Raw genomic sequence first — 22,317 nt, 5'->3', positions numbered from 1 at the left:
TTAGTTGGAATTTCTGCTTACCCCTTACTAGCTGTGTGATTTTTCTGCAAGATTCATAACCTCTATGTGATTCAGTTTCCTCATCTGTAAAATAATTCAGTGAATGAATATATATAAATATATAGAATACTGAAGGCAAATAGTATATATTATCTAGGTGTTACTTACTATCACTTTATAGTGGATCTATCTTGAGCTACATTTTTGCAGCTAGTGGAGAAAAGTATTTACATGACTATTTTATACATATTTTTGATAAAAAATTAGGGTATAAAATTAAAACGGGGAGTTCCCTGGTGGCCTTGTGGTTAGGATTCCCAAAATCGAGGCTGTGGACTTTGGGAGCAAATGTAGACTTGGGGTTTGCTGTATGCTAAAGACTAGTTTTTGATTTTTATGTTTATCTTAGTATAGTTTTTAGCGCTTGTTATCATTGGTGGATTTGTTTATTGGTATGGTTGCTCTCGTTTTTTCATTTTTTAAAAAATTTTAATAATATTATTTTATATTTTATTTTAATAACTTCATTTTATTTTATTTTATGTTTTTCTTTCTTTCTTTTTTCTCCTCCCTTTTCTTCTGAGCCATGTGGCTGACAGGGTCTTGTTGCTCCGGCCTGGTGTGTCAGGCCTGAGCCTTGGAGGTGGGAGAGCCAAGTTCAGGACACTGGTCTACCAGAGACGTCCTGGCCCCACATAATATTAGTTAGTGAGAGCTCTCCCAGAGATCTCCATCTCAATGCTTAGACCCAGCTCCATTCACTGACCAGCAAGCTCCAGTGCTGGACACCCCATGCAAAACAACTAGCAAGACAGGAACACAACCCCACCCATTAGCAGAGAGGCTGCCTAAAATCATAGTAAGTTCACAGACACCCCACAACACACCATCAGACGCGGTCCTACCCATCAGAAAGACAAGATCCAGCCTAACCCACCAGAACACAGGCACCAGTCCCCTCCACCAGGAAGCCTACATAAGCCACTGAACCAATCTTACCCACTGGGGACAGACACCAAAAACAATGGGAACTATGAACCTGCAGGCTGTGAAAAGGAGACTCCAAACACAGTAAGTTAAGCAAAATGAGAAGACAGAGAAATACGCAGCAGATGAAGGAGCAAAGTAAAAACCCACCAGACCAAACAAATGCAGGGGTAATAGGCAGTCTACCTGAAAAAGAATTCAGAGTAATGATAGTAAAGATGATCCAAAATCTTGGAAATAGAATGAGGAATATACAAGAAATGTTTTAACGAGGACCTAGATGAACTAAAGACCAAACAATGATGAAAAACACAATAAATGAAATAAAATATTCTCCACAAAGAATCAATAGCAGAATAACTGTAGCAGAAGAACAGATGAGTGACTTGGAGGATAAAATAGTAGAAATAACTACCGCAGAGCAGAATAAAGAAAAAAGAATGAAAAGAATTGAAGACAGTCTCAGAGACCTCTGGGACAACATTAAACACAACAACATTCGAACTACAGGGGTCCCAGAAGAAGAAAAGAAAAAGAAAGGGACTTAGAAAATATTTGAAGATATTATAGATGAAAACTTCCCTAATATAGGAAAGCAAATAGTCAAGTCAAGGAAGTGCAGAGAGTCCCATATAGGATAAATCCAAGGAGAAACACGCCAAGACACGTGTTAATCAAACTATCAAAAATTAAACACAAAGAAAAAAATATTAAAAGCAGCAAGGTAAAAGGAACAAATAACATACAAGGGACTCCCCATAAGGTTAACAGCTGATCTTTCAGCAGAAACTCTGCAAGCCAGAAGGGAGTGGCAGAACATATTTAAGTGATGAAGGGGAAAAACCTACAACCAAGATTACGCAGCAAGGATCTCATTCAGATTCAACGGAGAAATTAAAATTTTACAGATAAGGAAAAGCTAAGAGAATTCAGCACCACCAAACCAGCTTTACAACAAATGCTAAAGGAACTTCTCTAGGCAGGAAACACAAGACAAGGAAAAGATCTAAAATAACAAACCCAAAATGATAAGAAAATGGTAATAGGCACATACATATTGAAAACTACCTTACATGTAAATGGATTAAATGCTCCAACAAAAACTCATACACTGGCTGAATGGATACAAAAACAAGACCCGTACATATGCTGTCTACAAGAGACCCACTTTAGACCTAGGGACACACAGACTGAAAGTGAGGGGATGCAAAAAGATATTCCATGCAAAATAAAAAGAAAGCTGGAGGAGCAATTCTCATATCAGACAAAATAGACTTTAAAATAAAGACTTTTACAAGAGACCAAGAAGGACACTACGTAATGATCAAGGGATCAATCCAAGAAGAAGATATAACAGTTGTAAATATTTATGCACCCAACATAGGAGCACCTCAATACATAAGGCAACTGCTAACAGCCATAAAAGGGGAAATCGACAGTAACACAATCATAGTAGGGGACTTGAATACCCCACTCTCACCAATGGACAGATCAAAATGAAAATAAATAAGGAAACACAAGCTTTAAATGGCACATTAAACAAGATGGACTTAATTGATATTTATAGGACATTCCATCCAAAAACAGCAGAATACAGTTTCTTCTCAAGCACTCATGGAACATTCTCCAGGATATATCATATCTTGGGTCACAAATCAAGCCTTGGTAAATTTAAGAAAATTGAAATCATATCAAGTATCTTTTCTGACCACCATGCTATGAGACTAGATATACCTTACAAGAAAAAAAACTGTAAAAAATACAAACACATGGAGGCTAAACAGTACACTATAAATAACCAAGAGCCCACTGAAGAAATTAAAGAGGAAATCAAAAAATACCTAGAAACAAATGACAATGAAAACACAATGACCCAAAACCTATGGGATGCAGCAGAAGCAGTTCTGAGAGGGAAGTTTATAGCAATATAGTCCTACCTCAAGAAACAAGAAACATCTCAATTAAACAACCTAACCTTACACCTAAAGCAATTAGAGAAAAAAGAACCAAAAATACCCCAAAGTTAGCAGAAGGAAAGAAATCATAAAGATCAGATCAGAAATAAATGAAAAAGATATGAAGGAAACAGTAGCAAAGATCAGTAAAACTAAAAGCTGGTTCTTTAGGAAGATCAACAAAATTAATAAACCATTAGACAGACTCATCAAGAAAAAATGGGAGAAAACTCAAATCAGTAGAATTAGAAATGAAAAAAGAGAAGTAACAACTGACACTGCAGAAACACAAAGGATTATGAGAGATTACTACAAGCAACTATCTGCTAATAAAATGGACAACCTGGAAGAAATGGACAAATTCTTAGAAAAGCACAACCTTCTGAGACTGAACCAGGAAGAAATAGAAAATATAAACAGATTAATCACAAGTAATGAAACAGAGACTGTGATTAAAAATCTCCCAACAAACAAAAGCCCACGACCAGATGGTTTCACAGGCGAATTCTATCAAACATTTAGAGAAGAGCTAACATCTATCCATCTCAAACTCTTCCAAAATATAGCAGAGGGAGGAACACTGCCAAACTGATTCTACGAGGCCACCATCACCCTGATACCAAAACCAGACAAAGATATCAAAAAAAAAGAAAACTACATCCAATATCACTGATGAACACAGATGCAAAAATCCTCAACAAAATACTAGCAAACAGAATCCGACAGCACATTAGAAGGATCATATACCATGATCAAGTGGGGTTTATCCCAGGAATGCAAGGATTCTTCAATATACGCAAATCAATCAATGTGATACACCATGTTAACAAATTGAAGGATAAAAATCATATGATAACCTCAATAGATAAAGAAAAAGCTTTTGACAAAAGTCAACACCCATTTATGATTAAAAACTTTCCAGAAAGTAGAGGGAACTTACGTCAACATAATAAAGGGCATATATGACAAACCCACAGCCACCATTGTTCTCAATGGTGAAAAACTGAAACTGTTTCCACTAAGATCGGGAACAAGACAAGGTTGCTCACTCTCACCACTATCATTCAACATAGTTTTGGAAGGTTTAGCCACAGCAATCAGAGATGAAAAAGAAATAAAAGGAATCCAAATTGGAAAAGAAGAAGTAAAACTGTCACTGTTTGCAAATGACATGATACTATACATAGAGAATCCTAAAGATGCCACCAGAAAACTACTAGAGCTAATCAATGAATTTGGTAAAGTAGCAGGAAACAAAATTAATGCACAGAAATCTCTTGCATTCCTATATACTAACGATGAATAATCTGAAAGAGTTATTAAGGAAACACTCCTATTTACCATTGCAACAAAAAGAACAAAATACCTAGGATTAAACCTACCTAAGGAGACAAAAGACCTGTATGTAGAAAACTCTAAGACACTGATGAAAGAAATTAATGATTCAAACAGATGGAGACATATACCATGTTCTTGGATTGGAAGAATCAACATTGTGAAAATGACTCTACTACCCAAAGCAATCTACAGATTCAATGCAATCCCTTTCAGACTACCAATGGCATTTTTCACAGAACTAGAACAAAAAATTTCACAATTTGTATGGAAACACAAAAGACCCCAAATAGCCAAAACAGTCTTGAGTAGGAAAAACGGAGCTGGAAGAATCAGGCTCCTGGACTTCTGACTATACTACAAAGCTACAGTAATCAAGACACTATGGTACTGGCACAAAAAAAGAAATCAAGATCAATGGAACAGGATAGAAAGCCCAGAGATAAACCCACGCACATATGGTCACCTTATGCTTGATAATGGAGGCAAGAATATACAATAGAGAAAATACAGCCTCTTCAATAAGTGGTGCTGGGAAAACTGGACAGCTACATGTAAAAGAAGTAAATTACAACACTCCCTAACACCATACACAAAAATAAACTCAAAATGGATTAAAGACATAAATGTAAGGCCAGACACTATAAAATTCTTAGGGGAAAACATAGGCAGAACACTCTATGACATAAATCACAGCAAGATCCTTTGTGCCACCTCCTAGAGAAATGAAAATAACACAAAAATTAAAATGGGACCTAATGAAACTTAAAAGGTTTTGCACTGGAAAGGAAACCATAAACAAGACAAAAAGACAACCCTCATAATGGGAGAAGATATTTGCAAATGAAGCAACTGACAGAGGATTAATCTCCAAAATATACAAGCAGCTCATGCAGCTCAATATCAAAAAAACAATCCAATCCAAAAATGGGCAGAAGACCTAAATAGACATTTCTCCAAAGAAGATATACAGATTGCCAACAAACACATGAAAGGATAGTCAACGTCACTAATCATTAGAGAAATGCAAATCAAAACTACAAAGAGGAATCACCTCACACCTTTTAGAATGGGCATCATCAGAAAATCTGCAAACAATAAATGCTGGAGAGGGTGTGGAGAAGAGGGAACCCTCTTGATCTGTTGGTGGGAATGTAAACTGATACAGCCACTATGGAGAACAGTATGGAGGTTCCTTAAAAAACTAAAAATAGAACTACCATGCGACCCAGCAATCCCACTACTGGGCATATACCCTGAGAAAACCATAATTCAAAAAGAGTCATGTACCAAAATGTTCATTACAGCACTATTTAAAATTCCAGGACATGGAAGTAACCTAAGTGTCCATTGACAGATGAATGGATAAAGAAGATGTGGCACATATATACAATGGAATATTACTCATCCATAAAATAAACAAAATTGAGTTATTTGTAGTGAGGTGGATGTACCTAGAGTCTGTCATACAGGGTGAAGTAAGTCAGAAGAGAAAAACAAATACTGTATGCTAACACATATATATGGAATCTGACAAGAATAAATGGTTCTGAAGAACCTAGGGCCAGGACAGAAATAAAGATGCTGACCTCAAGAATGGACTTGAGGACACGGGGAGTGAGAAGGGTAAGCTAGGACGAAGTGAGAGAGTAGCATTGACATATATACACTAGCAAATGTAAAATAGATAGCTAGTGGGAAGCAGCTGCATAGCACAGGGAGATCAGCTCGGTGCTTTGTGACCCCCTAAAGGGGTGGGATAGGGAGGGTGGGAGGGAAACACAAGAGGGAGGAGGTATGGTGATATATGTATATGTATAGTTGATTCACTTTGTTATACAGCAGAAACTAACATAACATTGTAAAGCAATTATACTCCAATAAAGATGTTAAAAAATTAAGTTAATCATCAAATAAAAAAAACAGTATTCAGCTTATGTTTGCTCTGTTCCAATCCAATCCAAGGTATATATAAACTGCCCTCTAGGGACCTTCTGTAAATGGGATGTTATGAAGCATGATTTTTATAAGAAAGGGATATCAGACGGTTGTAGACTATGCTGTATGAAGGGAGCTTATGTAGAGTAACAGCTTTCCATTTTAATAGTTGAAGGAGAATCCGTGTGGTTGAGAAAGCAGATAACCACGTTTCAAGGTTCAGAGCCTGCGGTAAAAATTAAAGAATACAACTAATACTACCATCTAATGGAGGCTGTGGAGATGTCCTGCAAGGATAACTGTTGACAGTCAGAATTTTTGAGTTTTCTCCAGAATGACAAAATGTAAACATGGGTTTTGGGGTTCGTGTGTGTGTGTGTGTGTACATGCACGCACATATGTGCATGCTGGAGATGGAGAGACATACTGGGCAAGGAACAATTATGGTGCAAAACAACAGTTCAGTAGTAAAGATACACCTAAAATTTTATGGGATCACAGGAGGAGGAACAAGGACATTTGTTGGGAGGAGAGGTTTTTAACATGGAGGTTGACATTTGAGGTTTTAACAAGGGAGTTCGAGGTCAGTGAATAAAACACTAGATAAATCAAGTCCTACAGAAATCTTTTAAAATGTGTGTATCTTTGCTACATATAAACTCTGCCATTTTGTAATGTTACTAATTTACTTACTCTTACAGAGATTAAAATCTAATAAAATTATAATGAAGTACAAAGTGCATTTTACTGTGCAGTTTATGTGCATTAAACAAGTGTATATGTATGTAAATCTCGAATTATAAAAATAAACTTTTGTGGCTGGCAGAAAAATGAATCTGTAAAAAGATCAAAATTTATATTTGTCTTTGAGATTTTGTAACAAGAAATGTTCATTTTCAAGTAAAATTTTCTATTCATGTTCTTAGAAAAGAAAAAAATGAAAACTTAGCGCCCATCATTCACTATTTTTAAAGCATCAACATTCTGTAAATGTTTAAAAACATGAGATTTCCAGTACAGCTTTTCACCGGCATTTAAACTGAACTTTGCATTGAGAATAGCCATGACTAGTTAGCAGGCATCAACCATATCACCTGTTGTGAACTCTTCCTGGTTTTAGACTCTAGGGTCACATCTGCTTCCCCACATTGCCTGGACTGAGGAGTGAGGGTCTTTGTCCTTACAGCCTCTTCAGCTTCCTTGACCTACATAGTGTTTTCAAAACCCAGTTGTTTTGTCCACACGATTACTGTTTAATCACTGGCCTCTCCCAACTGGTGACATGAAATCTGTACAATAATCATGTGACTAGCACATAACACTTAACAGCTAACATAGTGCAACTCATCGGATTCCTCAGAAAAGAAGGCAAACGTTACATAGATATAGGTAAGAATGCAAGACCAAGGCTTTATGAGTATAAATGTTATAAAGTTTAGGTGAAGGGTTGTTTTGTTTCTCTATTGACCTTGAAATTGTTAACAGTGCAGAATCTCATCTTTTACCTCTTTAACCTAAAACTCTTCATTTAATTGAAACAAACTTTTAAATTGCAACTTCCTTTATTTGATATTTGTATGGAGGTAATATAGAAAGATTAAATTAACAGTTATATCAGATATAGTCTTAGAGAAGTTTTGATGTGAGATTAAATCTCTTCTAAGTCTAATCCCGAACTGTTTATACCCTCTTAAAATTTTAACTTATTTTTAAAAACCTACTGAATCACCATATTATATTTTTTTAATGAAAAGAAATTGTAAGTGTGCTCAACAAACCATTTCATTTTCATACTTTATGTCTAGCTCTTTTGTTCCCATTAAAATGGTTGAAAATCAGTCTCATCACTAAAACCCCTTCTGTTTCAACTATCTGATGTTTCATAAAAGGATCAAAGTTCCTTCATAATCTTCCCTTACTCTATTGTTTATTTCTGATGGTAACATGTGAGAGCACATATGTGTTCTGTGACTCAGAGGGTGTGATGAAACAAACATCCTGAGTGAGATCAAAGAATTGGCATTGAAATTGAAGTGAATTTCATGCTAAGTTTGATACAACTGCCCCTGTAAGCATTGCTTGCTGTAAACTTTCCTTAATAAAAAGTAAACCAAACTGAAATTGCTTAGGGTTCTAAATTTGTGATCATTAAGCTTGAAACACCTCTTGACATCTGCATGATTACAACAGACTATCTTAGCAAAGATTCTATTGATATGTTTGGCTAAGCCACGCTCACTTAGAAATCTTGGTAGCTTTTATTTCTTCTTACTCTTTAGTTATCTACGTGTGCAAATATAGGCCTTTAGAAGTTGATGTCTAGTGGAAATGAAATTATTTTAAGTGGCGATCGGTCCATCATCCCTTAATCTGTCATTCTGGATTTATTCCAGTGGCTGAGAAGACCAAAGAGCAAGTGACAAATGTTGGAGAGGCAGTGGTGACAGGGGTGACTGCAGTAGCACAGAAGACGGTGGAAGGAGCAGGGAGCATTGCAGCTGCCACTGGCTTTGGCAAAAAGGATCAGCTGGGCAAGGTATGGCTGTGTACATTTTTTTGTTTTATACGTAAGCGTGTGGATCACGGTGAGTTTTCAGGGCAAGGCCCTAGGCAGGAATAAGATGCTTACTTGTGGGAGGGCTGACTGACCTTCCCTCATAAAAAAGTACTACCTTTATATGTGTATTCCTTTTGGAGGTATTCACCCAGATAACTGCCATGAAAATTGTACAATAATCATGATTGTTTTATTTTCCGGAAAAAAGTTAATGAAATGGACAGTTTAACAAATGCCCAAAAGAACAGTGACATTCAGAAAGAATGGGTGCTTTTATGTTAGCTATGAATCTTGGAATTTCTCTTTGTTGGAATATAGCAAATGCTTTGTGCCCAATCTCTAAATGTTCAAAAATGAAGATCTTTTACTTGATTTCTTTATAGTGACATCATCTCCTATTAAAGGGCAGATTTGCTTATTGCATAACAGTTCATTGCCAAATATATGTCTGTGGAAACTGAGAGACTTAAACTACGTTACCAACCAGAGATCATTGTTTTGGGGTGGTTTTTCAGTTCTCAGAAGAATTCTGACTTTGCCTTTCTTGACAAATATGAGACTCTAGGAAGATTATTCAAGAGTTATTATGACTTTCATTTTAAACGAGTAAGCAATAGAAAATGAAGTGTCAACTGGAAGATGAAATTTTACCAATTTCCTGACCACAGCAGCAGAATGATTCTTTTTTTAACTGAAGTGCAGTTGATTTACAATGCTGTGGCAATCTCTGCTGTACAGCAAAGTGACTCAGTTATATCCATAAATACATTCCTTTTTAATCCTCTTCTCCATTATGGTTTATCCCAACAGATTGGATATAGTTCCCTGTGCTATAGAGTAGGACCTTGTTGTTTATCCATTCTTAATGCGATAGTTTTCACTTACCAACCCCAGACTCCTAGTGCATCCCTCTCCCCCCCGCTCCCCCTTGGCAACCACAAGTCAGTTCTCTATGTCTGTGAGTCTGTTTCTGTTTTGTAGATGGGTTCATTCGTGCCATATTTTAGATTCCACATATAAGTGATATCATACGGTATTTGTCTTTCTCTTTCTGACTTACTTCACTTAGTATGATAATCTCTAGTTACATCCATGTTGCTGCAAATGGCATTATTTCATTCTTTTTTTATGGCTGAGTAATATTCCATTGTATATAGGTACCATGTCTTCTTTATCCATTCATCTGTCGATGGACACTTAGGTTGTTTCCATGTTTTGGCTATGGTGAAGAATGCTGTTATGAACATAGGGGTGCTTGTAATATTTTTGAATTATAATTTTGTCTGGATATATGCCCAGGAGTGGGATAGCTGGATCATATGGTCATTCTATTTTTAGTTTTCTGAGGAACCTCCACACTGTTTTCCATAGTGGCTGCACCAACTTACATTCCCACCAACAGTGCAGGAGGGTTCCCTTTTCTCCACACCCTCTCCAGCATTTGTTATTTGTAGACTTTTTAATGATGGCCATTCTGGCTGGTGTGAGGTGATACCTCATTATAGTTTTGATTGGCATTTCTCTAATAATTAGTGATGTAGAGCATCTTTTCATGTGCCTACTGGCCATAGATCTTCTTTGGAGAAATGACTATTAAGGTCTTCTGCCCATTTTTTGATTGGGTTGTTTGTTTTTTGTTGTTGAGTTGTATGAGCTGTTTGTCTATTTTGGAGATTAAACCGTTGTCAGTAACATGATTAGCAGCAGAATGAGTTTTGCTTTTTCCCTGCCATAGTGCCTCCTTGCTATTCCTTGAACACATCAAGAATACCCTTGCCTTGACTCTTCCCACTGTCTGGAAAGCTCTTTCCCAAGATTATACATTTGCCTCACTCCCTCATCTCCTCAGGTCTTTACTAATCAACACCTTCTCAGTGAGGCCCTCTCTGACCTATTTAAAATTGGAACCATTCTCCTCATCTCTGGTATTCCTAATTTCCCTACTCTTTCTTTATTCTATTTTTTTTTGGCCAAAGCATTTATCACCTTTAAAAATAATAGCTAACTTATTTTTATGCATATCGTTTATTTTATTTCTCCCATTCTGAAATGTAAGCACCACGAGAGCAGAAGATATTAGTTTGTTCACTGATACTTCACAAGTGTCTAGAAGAGTGCCCTGACACATAGGAGACAATTAAGGAATATTTATTACATTAAGAAGGGAAAGAAGGAAGGAAATCAGTGATAAGAAAGTGACTTTTATTTCTGTGTCTTTAGTAAATATGTGTGTAGTATAGCAACCATGGCTCTTCAACCATCCAAAAGTTATCATCAAAATGCTTTGGAATAGATATCCTGAAAACTATCAGAAAGTATCTTTATTTGCTGACAGACTACTCTGGATTGTTTCCGCTCCATGTAATCCTATGTAGCAGGCCTATCTTGATAGATCATTAAAACATCAATAAAAAGGAAGGACTGAAAACCTGTGACATATTGAGATTTTATCCCATGTAGTTACATTGTCTGGAACAACTGATGCTACTTCTGGAAAATCTGGACTGGGCTTCCAGTGAAGGTCTTCAGCTAATACTTGAATGTATGGTTGATGATAGTAGTATTCCTTTGTACAGACTATGCTTTTCAAGCTATCTTATTACTCATGCTAATAATTATACTGATTCCTATTTCCATCTGAAATTATAATTCTATGTACAGCTTTATTCCATTTCCAAAGTTCAGAGGGACCCTCAGATTTTAGCACAAACGCAGTTAATGTGTTTTGTGTCCCAGATCCTTGCCAACATCATAGAAACTATGGACCCTCTTCCCAGAAGAATGTACACTCACACACACCAAAGGGCTTAGTGGGATCATGGAAGCCCATCAACAGACAGAGCCCATGATTTAGATCAGTTTCCTGATTGTACAAACGAGGAAATTTACAGAGGGGAAGTAAGCAGTCTAAGGTCACATAGCCAATTGTAATAGCCTGGGTACCAGCAGAGCTCTTCCATCTACTAAGGTCATTTCTCCAACCCCTTCCTCAAAATTTACCTTGCTTTTGGTTTTTCATAAATGAAATTTGGACAACCAGGTTTAACTGGGAAAATTCTTTACTTCAGAATATTAAGAAACCAGGGAAGCATGTACCGTCTGCATCTCACCCTCACCCTGCATCTCACCTCACTTAAGGCGAGGCGTACAATGTGAATTGCAAATAAGGCATGAAAATTTCATTTCTTACAAAATTGGGCTTGCTTTTTACCTTTCTAAAAATATTGCTCTTTGTTTTAATGTTTTTTTTTTGTTTTTTTTTTTTTTTTTGGCGGTACGCGGGCCTCTCACTGTTGTGGCCTCTCCCTTTGTGGAGCACAGGCTCCGGACGTGCAGGCTCAGCGGCCATGGCTCACGGGCCCAGCCGCTCCGCGGCATATGGGATCTTCCCAGACCGGGGCACGAACCCGTGTCCCCTGCATCGGCAGGCGGACTCTCAACCACTGCGCCACCAGGGAAGCCCTGTTTTAATGTTTTTTAAAGCAGAAACCTAAATGGTGTGACAAAATTAACCATTTGGAGATATTTCTCTTATGGGTACTGGTAGGGTCTTACAAATTTCTAATATGAAAATGAAGCCATAAACCTAGAAATTACAGCATAGTTGTAGCAAAAAAAAATTGAACTGGGAGTTTAAATGGCCGATTTTCATCCCTGCTCTGTCACGAACAGGCTAAATGACCTTTTGAAGATCTCCTAAGACTCTTTCTTGTATAATGAGGGATATACTAGAAAATTGTTAAATCCCAATTTAGCAGTGAAGTTCTGAGTTTCTGTAGTAATTCAGGGAAGATGCTACTAAACTTTCATTTTGGCCACATCTACGGGATGCCCCAAATTCCCGAATTTAAACAAAATTGTTGCATTTGTTCGTTATGCAGTTTGAAATAATTTAATCCTTCCAACTCTTATCAAAGTGATGCTGGTGAATGGCAGTAAGTACTTTATTGTTGCTTTAACCGCTTGTTAATGACCCCCGTTTTGACACTCATTATTCATTGAAGAAATAATGCTTGCTTACTGTGTGCCAGAGACTTTGCTGGATATTGAGGTTAAGATGATGAGAAAGCCACAGTTTTTCTCTTCGTTGTGCTTCTAGTCTAGTGACAGATATCAGTAGTAATCATCTAATCACCACACAATAAGTGTGTAGTTATAAACTGTGAGAAATGCAATGGAGTACCGAATGCCAAGAATATCTAACTAGAGACCTGACCCAGCTACTGCAGGGTAAGGGGGAGGGGGAGGCAATACGAAGGCTCCCCTGGGGAAGTGATGTTTGAACTGAGATCCAAAACATGACTAGCAATTTTCAGAAGTGAGACTTAGAGGAAAAGCGTTCCAGGCAAAAGCATCAGCAAGAGGAAATCTAACGTGGTAGGAGGGGAGCATGGCAAATCAAAGAGGACAGCTGAGACCAGAGAAAATAAGGATGTAGCCGGGCCACGTCACAGTTGGCCATGATAAAGACATTGTTCTTTGTTCTAAAAATAAAGGAACCTATTAAAGCATTTTAAACACTTAGTCTGGACGTCAGGTTATAAATTTGCCTGTGCAAATGATGTCTCTGCCTGTAGGGTGGGAAACAGATTAAAAAGAGGAAAGAGAGGAAACCAGGGACCAGTTAGTGGGCTATGATAGAAAGAGGAGATGATTGTGAATACCAAGGTGTTGGTGAGGGAAAAAGAAAGAAATGGATTAATTCAAGGGCTACACAGGAAGTAATATCAACGAGATTCAGTGATGCATTTCACACGGCTTGGTGGAAGAGGAATGTGATAAGCAGGGCTAATAGGTATTAGCTTGTTGAAGTGGATTCGTGGCTGTGCCGTTCTCTTGGTCATTGGTTTCTCCCTTTGAATATCAGGAACACTGCAAAAGGACTGGCTGCATTGGTGTTCAGCCCGTATGCCCTTTGAGGGTATTTGGCCCATCATTCCCAGATTGATGAGGGGACAAATCTTCCTTCCTTCCTCCCTCCCTCCCTCCCTTCCTTCCTTCCTTCCTTCTTTCCTTCCTTTCTTTTTCTTTCTTTCTCTTCCTTCCTTCCTTCCTTCATTCCTTCCTTCCTTTCTTCCTTTCTCTTTCCCTTCCTTCCTTCCTCCCTCCCTTTCCTTTCTCTTTTCTTTTTTCCTGCCTTTTGTGATTTCTTGTGTTTTTTTTAAACCAAGAGGTCTAGTACTCATTTTTATTTTTCTATTTGCTAAATTCATCTCTTCGGGAATGCTTGTTCTGGTGTACTCATCTCTTTTTGATGAGAGGTATGACCACAGACACCTAAGTGTTTTTGTGAATTTGATCATATGAGTGAAGCCACCCTTAGTAATAATTTCTAGTTATAAGATACTAGATTAAAGGACAAATAGGATGTCCCGAATTTTAAGAATTTTTTGTCATCAAGTATTATTAGCTTCTTTATTTAATACATCAGAATAATACATCTCTGTTTTTACCTATGTACACACAAGAGGTTACCAGCCGTACAAGTCATTTCCTGAAGCTTATTCACCTGATTAGCACAATAGAAACGAGCTACAAATGCGTTGGCAGAGGTATTCAAGTTTTAAGTTCAGACAAACAGTGATGTTATATAAATAAAATTTATGTTTCCCACTTCTATCGAGAACAAATGATCTTCTTGTACCAAGAATATTATAAAAGAAAGGCACTTGAGTAAGAGTTATTGTGTAGTGCGTCTGTGTTTACAATATAGAGCGGTTCACTACGGTGTTTGCTCCATTCCAGCCCCTCAGTAGTGCTCTGCATGTGTTTGCTGCTCAAATAAATCCTTACTGAATACATGAGCATCTCTTTAATGCTATCTGGAATGCCCTAGAACAGTTGGATCCTTGGTGTCCCTGAGGTTTATATTTTTGTAATTTTCTGCACATGTAGAGAGTGAAAGCTCTGAATAAGCTATAAAGCCACTGCCTGACAGATAGTACAGCAGTCAACTTCATTATCACATCCCGTTTAGGCGCTGCCCTGTCTACATGGAGATGAATAGGTTTTATGGAAGAAATAAGCTTGAAATATTTATGGCCTCAGATACTTGAAATATTCAGGTTTCATCTGTTTATTTTTTTCTTCAGAATCATAATAAAGTTCCTAATCAGTGCCATTTTGGAAAAATTAGATCATATTATAAACAATTTTTAATATCCCCAGCACAGTTACCCAGAAAATACTGGTGTCAAATGTATAGAAGCACGTATGATCTGTAACCCCGCCTTAATTTGTAAGAGGACAGCTCACCAAATGTGTGCTAGGTGACTAAAACAAAGCAGAAATGAAAAAGTTCAGATTTGACACTGTGATCTATAACATTTAAGTGTCCTTATTTCCTTTGACTTACCAGAGCTGTTGTGTTTAGCTTGATCCAAATTTATTTCTAAACACTTGAGTGTTACGGACCTTCTAACTAAATGATTAATCAGTTGATGAATGTTGGCATCAGCTAGCTCCTTTGATGCTGATTTCACAAATAAGCCAAAGGTCACAGGTGACCTTTCAGATTTCTTTGAAGAAGCATACGCATATCACAGACGTGATCTTAGTATTGTTTATAAGAAGGTAATACGAGATGTCAACGTTAGTGAAGTATTTTAATTTACAGTAAACTTTTTCCTTTGATATTTATTAATGATTGATACAACGTATTTTCTCAAATAATTATAAGTTTGAGTCTTACCTTGTGCTTGACCTTAGAACATAACCAACATGACTGTTAGTTGTATTTAAACCTAAACTAAAACTTCTGAGGCACAATGCTCTGCCTGATTTGTGTTTGTGGTGGAAGCAGTGTATGCGGCTAATATCACTGTAATCTTAGATGAAAGCATAATGTGGCAAATAAAGAAAAAACTAATTGACCTACTTGATTTGTTTCAAAATGAATATGATCAGTAATAGTTTGCAATGTGGTATGTAAAAGTCAATATTCTATACTCGTGTGAAAGTCTACTAGTGTTACGTAAACTGTCTCCACTAAGAAACTCGTCCATTATGATGGGATTTCTGTGTATTTAATAGTATTTCACTGGGTTCAGGATGGATGAATCACGATTCTTAATGACCCTTAATCTTGTAAGGTTGTAAGTAGGAAAGCACCCTATAATTATATATAAGATTGTAAGGGACATAGGCCTACGGTTAAATTTTCATTAAAATTCAATAGCATTCAGTCATTTAATGGGTACTTTGTATGTGCTGATGCCCAGCTGGGCACCATGGGGAATACAAAGGCGAATAACACGTGGATGGCTCCTGCCTTCAGGAAATGTGCAATCCAGGCAGGCGACCGATGTATTTACCCCGGGAAGAACGAGCATCTCTGGTCTTTGAGAGCATAAATTTGTAACAAGTATATATCCATTATAGGGAAAAGAGTGCTTTCTGTTAGTCATGAGAGAGACTTTTCCTCTCAGTAAATATTATCTATAAATTTTGTTTTTGTCAGTAGACTGTGAAATTACCGCACACAGAGATAAGAACTACAATATTCTAGCTGTTTAGACACAGCTAAAATATAAAACACTTCCACCTGAATCCTAGGACCAGTGTAAGCATTGTGTAATGCAACAATAAAAAATAAATTTTAAAATTGTCATAAAACAATAATGTGTAAGCATTACAACCCTGCAGTACATACGTGAGTACAGATCCAATTTCAGTCTTCAGAAAACCAATTGTGATGATAGTTTTGTTTGTTAGAGAAATATATTATAAGAAGGGTATGATAGAACTGCTCCAGGGCACACCAACAAATAGCTTTAAATCATATTTGTGCGATTGGTTTATTCCTTCATAAATGCTTAACATGGATTGCAATTTTGCTGAATGCAGTGTGAGAGCAATACCCATACTTTTATGAACTCATTGTCATTGGGCTTGTGGCTAACGTGTATTGCTACCGTCCCTTCACATGCAAAGATGACATGATATTTTTGATAGTGTTTCATTAATCAGATACTATTATGTGTCAGATGATTTCAAATTTAGGTGTTTTTTTAAAAGCTGTATTACCATCTGAGCCATATTTCCACCTCGTAATTCAATGAAAAACAACATTAGTAACAATAATTTTAAGTGGCAGGAATAAAAGGAATAAGGTGTGTTTATTTATTATGATATACAGTAATCTTATTCCACACTTCAATGATGATCAACTTGTGTGTTCCTAAAAAGTAAGAATAATTTGATTTTTTTTGTCCCTTGAAAGAAAGCCTTTTAGTTTTCTAATTTTCAGGGAGATGTTTGATGGTGGTGTTTGCTTTATCAAGAGACAATAGAAAGAGAGGTCCTAGGTTCTCAAAAGATTCAAAATATACACAAATCTAGAACAAAATATGTTTACTTGAATTTTAGAGGAACAGAAATAAGATAGATGAGATGCCGATTTGCATGCAAATACGTAGTTATGGGAACTAGAGTTGGGCGATTCATCGTATCTAATTGTTCTTCTGTGAGGGGAAATGAGTAGTTTGTCAACTCAAATATGAGGTAAGTCTTTTATTAAAAAACTTCATTAAAACTTTACCAAACATTTGTATATCTTACAATTTAAATATTCCCCTTTACCAGGTAATTCTGGTGTCACTAAACAGATGTATTAAGAAAAGTATTATTTAATTCTTACTAAAGCTATAGTGTACATTAATAAAAAGAACACTGAGACAGAAATTATGTTTGTTGAGTAAATAAACGATCGAATGAACAAAAAAAAATAGAATATATATTTTATCTTCCTGATTAGAGGTGGAAGCTATCTTATTTTTCTTGTGTGTTCTTCACAACTACATAGTATGATGAATGTATTTGGAGCTCCAATCATAAGCATGAATTCAGTTGCAGCTTTGGGGATTGTGAAGAATAATGTGAATTTATAATTTAAGAAAATCACATAGAATTTAACTGTCTATGCTTACAAGGGGATGATGTAAGTCTGAGAAGCCATATTAGCAAATCATCTCCAATTAGCACGTATACACATTTTATCCTATTTGATTGTGGGGGATCCTCAAAAAAGCAGAAAATTGCCCTTTCATTATACACTGTAGTGTTTCTTGCCACACGGGTTTTCTGGTACATACAGCTTTGCCTTAAGGCCCCAGTTTTTGCTCGGTGGATTGTGTATTATATACTATCTGTAGCAGAAATGGACGAGGCACATCCTTCCTACTTATGTCCCTGAATTTGTGGCTTAATATAATTATCACGCAAAGCATATGATGTCATTAAAAATACTTCACCTTTAATTTCTAACATTGCAACGTATGTAAAATAGGCACCTTTAAAAATAATAATCTCCACGAAATACTAATAACTGCTTATAGTAGCAGTCCTTCTTCCATGGTATTTTTCCTGCAAAGGGAGGGGAACATTTGTGTTTGACACAGATCACAAGTGTTCTGACTAAAGCTGCTCTCTATCTGTTGTTTCATCTACCGTGATAGCCAGCTGACCTCTATCTTTGTCCTGGGTTCCTGGTTTACCCACACCATTGGATTTGGTCAGCTATAGGAGAAGCATGGCTTAGCGCAGAGGGCATGTGCTTTAAGTCAGGGAACATGGAGTTGGTCTTGTCTCTTTGGATGACGCCATTTTACCCCTCTGAGCATGGATTATCTCCTCTGTGAAATAACAGTGTTGGATTAAATGAGTTCAAAATGTTTTGAGTCTTTGTTTAATGGCTTGAATTTTAGGCCAGTTTGTTCAATTTCGCATTGCCAGACTTCTGGCTACTCATTTAACCTTTCTAAACCGAACCTACTCATCTGTAACTGGCCAGTCACTGCACAGAGTCGGAGTGTGAATGAAATGAGGTATGGCAGACAAAAGATAAACAACCAACTGCAATGCATTGTAGTTGTAACATTTTGCTAAGAGGAACCTACGTTTTCTCTAAGTTGTGTTAGATATTTGATTATAGAAGGTCTCTTCTATATTTGTTTATATTTCGATGATATTTAACAAGGAAATTGTAAACACAAAAGGAAAAAACATTCACTGAACAGTCTATTAAATAACGTAAAGTCATACTACTATTATTTTGTGTTCGATTTCCCCAGTATGGTTCCACTGACTATTACATACATGTTATAATTAGAAAGAAACAATTTTGGGAAACACTGGAGGAAACAAAGTTAAAAATCTCTTTTAAACTAAAGAAAATCTAGAGCCCTAATATGTTGTGTTAGGGATATAGTTGCTGTCTTTCCTATTGCTTTTTTGACGCAAAACCCTTGGAGAGCAGTTCTCGGTATTCTGTGGAACACAGGTTTGAGACGCCCCGGGCTAACTGACGCTGTCCCCACTCACTCTCATCCTCCTCTTCTTAATACGCCTTGTTTCTTGGTTCTGGGTTAGAGGTATTTAGAGAGATGACCAGGACTCAGCACCCCGTATCCAAATCCTCTTCTTTTATACCCATTTTCTATAAGACCCCTTGGGACAAGGCCAAAGAGAGGACTCTAGTCATACGAAGCTTTTGTACCAAATCCTGACAAAGCTCCCAGATGGGGGCAGGTCTAAGCAGTTTGCAACTGTGAAAATTGGCTGAGGCATCTTCTTGGCCCTTTTCCCTTTTCCTCAAAGGCAAGGAAGTCCTTCAAAGGGAAGAGGCCAGAGAGGTTCTCCTCAAGCTAATTTTCTAGAATGGGAGCAGTTCCAGAGGAGGAACGACCCCACGCTCATCTGACTTTGGCACCTTCATGATAAGTGCTAAGGCCTAGTTTAATGTTTAAGGACTTGTATTTAATCTTATTTTAGTTATTTTTAGTATAAAACAGACTCATTGTATAAATATTCAATCAAATTCAAGATTTATTTGTTGCCAGAGCTTAACATGAGCTCAAAGTTCCGTCTCCCCAAGTTCACTTAAAATGGGATGGTAGGTCTGCCAAGGGCGAAAGGACAAGGGATGGGGGCAGGAATATCCTTGCTCTTGATGGGTTTTGGTTTTCATTCCACACAGCCACTGATGTCCTGGGTGACTGTCTGATGTGACCTCAATGTGCCTGGCTGGTCCCCTGCTCACCTCGGGCGCCTGGGACAACTATGTCATTGTCTCCACGTTTTGGCTGGCCAGAGCCTGCCAACACTTCTTTCCAAGGCCTGATTTGGACCCATGGGAAACCTAGGAATCCTTCCCACACCAGCCTTAACTCTTAGAAGTCAGGGTATGCAGGGGTGATGGAGATTGAGTCTGAACTTCCCAATGTTGTATGTCAGCCACCAGGTCTCTATAGTTGTTGCCTCACACTCTGCCGGCACTGAGAAAGCTCAGCAGGCCCTGTTCCTCAGGCAGCATCCCGCCAGGGAAAAAGACACCAGTCTCCTTGCTCACAGACATCCCCAACCTCGCGAGGAGTGCTTCCACAGAGGAGGGTTCACGGGAAAAGACAAACTGTAATGCTCCACTTCAAATCTGTTCCCCTGAAAATCTCTTTTTCTTTTTATACTTTACTGATGGAATAAGAAGAAAGGGTCTGGTATTTGAACTTTAATGATTTAGTTTCACTGTCTCAGCTATGAGTCCCTGCACCTTCTACTTGGATGTGGGATAGGGAGGGGACCAGCTGTTAGCTGGGGTTCAGTTGGTGTTACATTTTCTGCAACTTTATGTTGGAAATGTCCTTCCAACAATACGGTTGGTGAAAAATTGATACAAATCGTTCTTGAGGACATGTTGGAAATCTCTATTAAAAGCATTGAAATTATGCATATTCTTTAAATCAACAATTTCATTTCAAAGAATTTAAATGATCATAAACTTAAATATAAGGATGCTCACCTCATCATTGATTATAATATTAAATTTTAAAAAAATACTAGAGGGCTTCCCTGGTGGCGCAGTGGTTGGGAGTCCGCCTGCCGATGCAGGGGACACGGGTTCGTGCCCTGGTCCGGGAAGATCCCACATGCCGCGGAGCGGCTGGGCCCGTGAGCCGTGGCCGCTGAGCCTGCGCATCCGGAGCCTGTGCTCCGCAACGGGAGAGGCCACAGCAGTGAGAGGCCCGCGTGTCGCAAAAAAAAAAAAAAAAAAAAAATACTAGAAGTTTGACAATAGGGACTTAGTTAAATACATTATGGTTGATCTATACGGTGGTTACTCTGAGCCGTCATCAAAACGTTGGTGTAAAAGAATAATTGATGGAGAGGAAGGAAGCTCTTGCTGCATTAAGTGGAAAGAACATATAATAAAACTATGAACAGTTTGTATAGTATAACCTGTTTTTATCAAAATCAACCGTGTGTGTTATACGTGTGTACAAAGATCTGAGGTGAATGCACCCGGCGCTCAGTTTTTCTCAGTGAAGCACTCTTTGCACTTCCAGCTGGGTAATTCTTTGCTTTGGGGAGCCCTCTCATTCACTGTGGGATGTTTCCCAGCCCTGGGCCTTACTTGTTAAATACTAGTAATGCTCCCCAGGCATCGTACCCTCCAAAAGCCCTCCTTGAGGAAACACTGCAACTGAGTGACTGTTTCTGGGTCACGGATTATAGTCATTTTATTGTTTCCCTTTGCTTACTTACACTTCCTTCAATTTCCTTTAATAAGTATGTATTGAATTCATAACAAAAGCATAATAAATGGTATTTGTAATATTCCACACTATTCAACATTTATGTCACTAAGCATTCTTCTGCTTTAACCATATGAGACCTTAAAGAGACTAATTTCTTTCCTAGCGCCCTAGTTCCTGCTTACATTTGTTCTACTGATTTAAAAAAATCATCTTAGCTTCATAGATATTGAAAATACAGTTGTGGTATGTGCTGTCTATCCTTCACCTGTCTATTTATTCATCCATTCATCTGATTCATATTTATGAGAATTATGCTATGTGTAAACTCCTGTGCCAGGCATCATCAGAAATATAGAGATGTATAAGACCAATTTCTTATGCTCTAGGCATTGACATCTAGCTGTTCATCATGATGAGTATATGTAGGAGTCTATTAATGTATTAATATTGTGGACCCTGCTTGAAGATTTCTTCCCCAACCTCCTTCTCTTCCCTTCAAGTTTGAAGGAAGGCTGTCTCTGAGTGAGGTATCATAGCACTCACAGTCTCTTATTATTTCTCAAAATATCTGGTTTAATACACTTCTTCCATTTATTCCTCTTGATCACAATTATCAAACCAAATTACCATACTATCTCAGCAATTCTATTTTGCTATCTAATAATATTGCTTTCCACATCCAAATTTCAAGATAAATTTTAACAGAGATTTTCGAGGAGTAATGGGGTGTTCTGTCCAAGTGAATTGAATCATTTCTTTGTTCTCTCATTTTTGGCAAGTATATCTGATCATTTAGGGCCTTACTCACAATCTGACTTTGCCAAATATTATAACAAAATCTGATTATAAATATTTTGGGCTCTGAGAAAGCTGTTATCCTCTTATATTCATGCGTCCTAAAAACTTGGCCTTTCTCATCTCAATAGGGTTTAGCCACAGCGTGCCCACATCCCCAAGTTTACAAATAACCTTTCAGTGTTTTCGTTAACCTGTCTCATAATATCTAGGAAGTTGT

The 22,317-nt window shown here is 37.5% G+C and overlaps 1 protein-coding gene across 1 annotated transcript in view; it reads left to right on the top strand.

Moving 5' to 3' along the window:
* Nucleotides 1-22,317, top strand: part of SNCA (synuclein alpha) — a 126,901-nt gene that overhangs the window by 10,925 nt on the left and 93,659 nt on the right. Inside the window, exon 3 of the mRNA XM_060147097.1 lies at nt 8,609-8,751. Coding sequence (XP_060003080.1) covers nt 8,609-8,751 — 143 coding nt within the window. The remainder of the gene's footprint in view (nt 1-8,608; nt 8,752-22,317) is intronic.

Source organism: Lagenorhynchus albirostris, chromosome 4 (genome assembly GCF_949774975.1).
Source record: "Lagenorhynchus albirostris chromosome 4, mLagAlb1.1, whole genome shotgun sequence".
Classification (NCBI taxonomy): domain Eukaryota; kingdom Metazoa; phylum Chordata; class Mammalia; order Artiodactyla; family Delphinidae; genus Lagenorhynchus; species Lagenorhynchus albirostris.
This window is presented reverse-complemented; position numbering and strand designations above follow the sequence as displayed.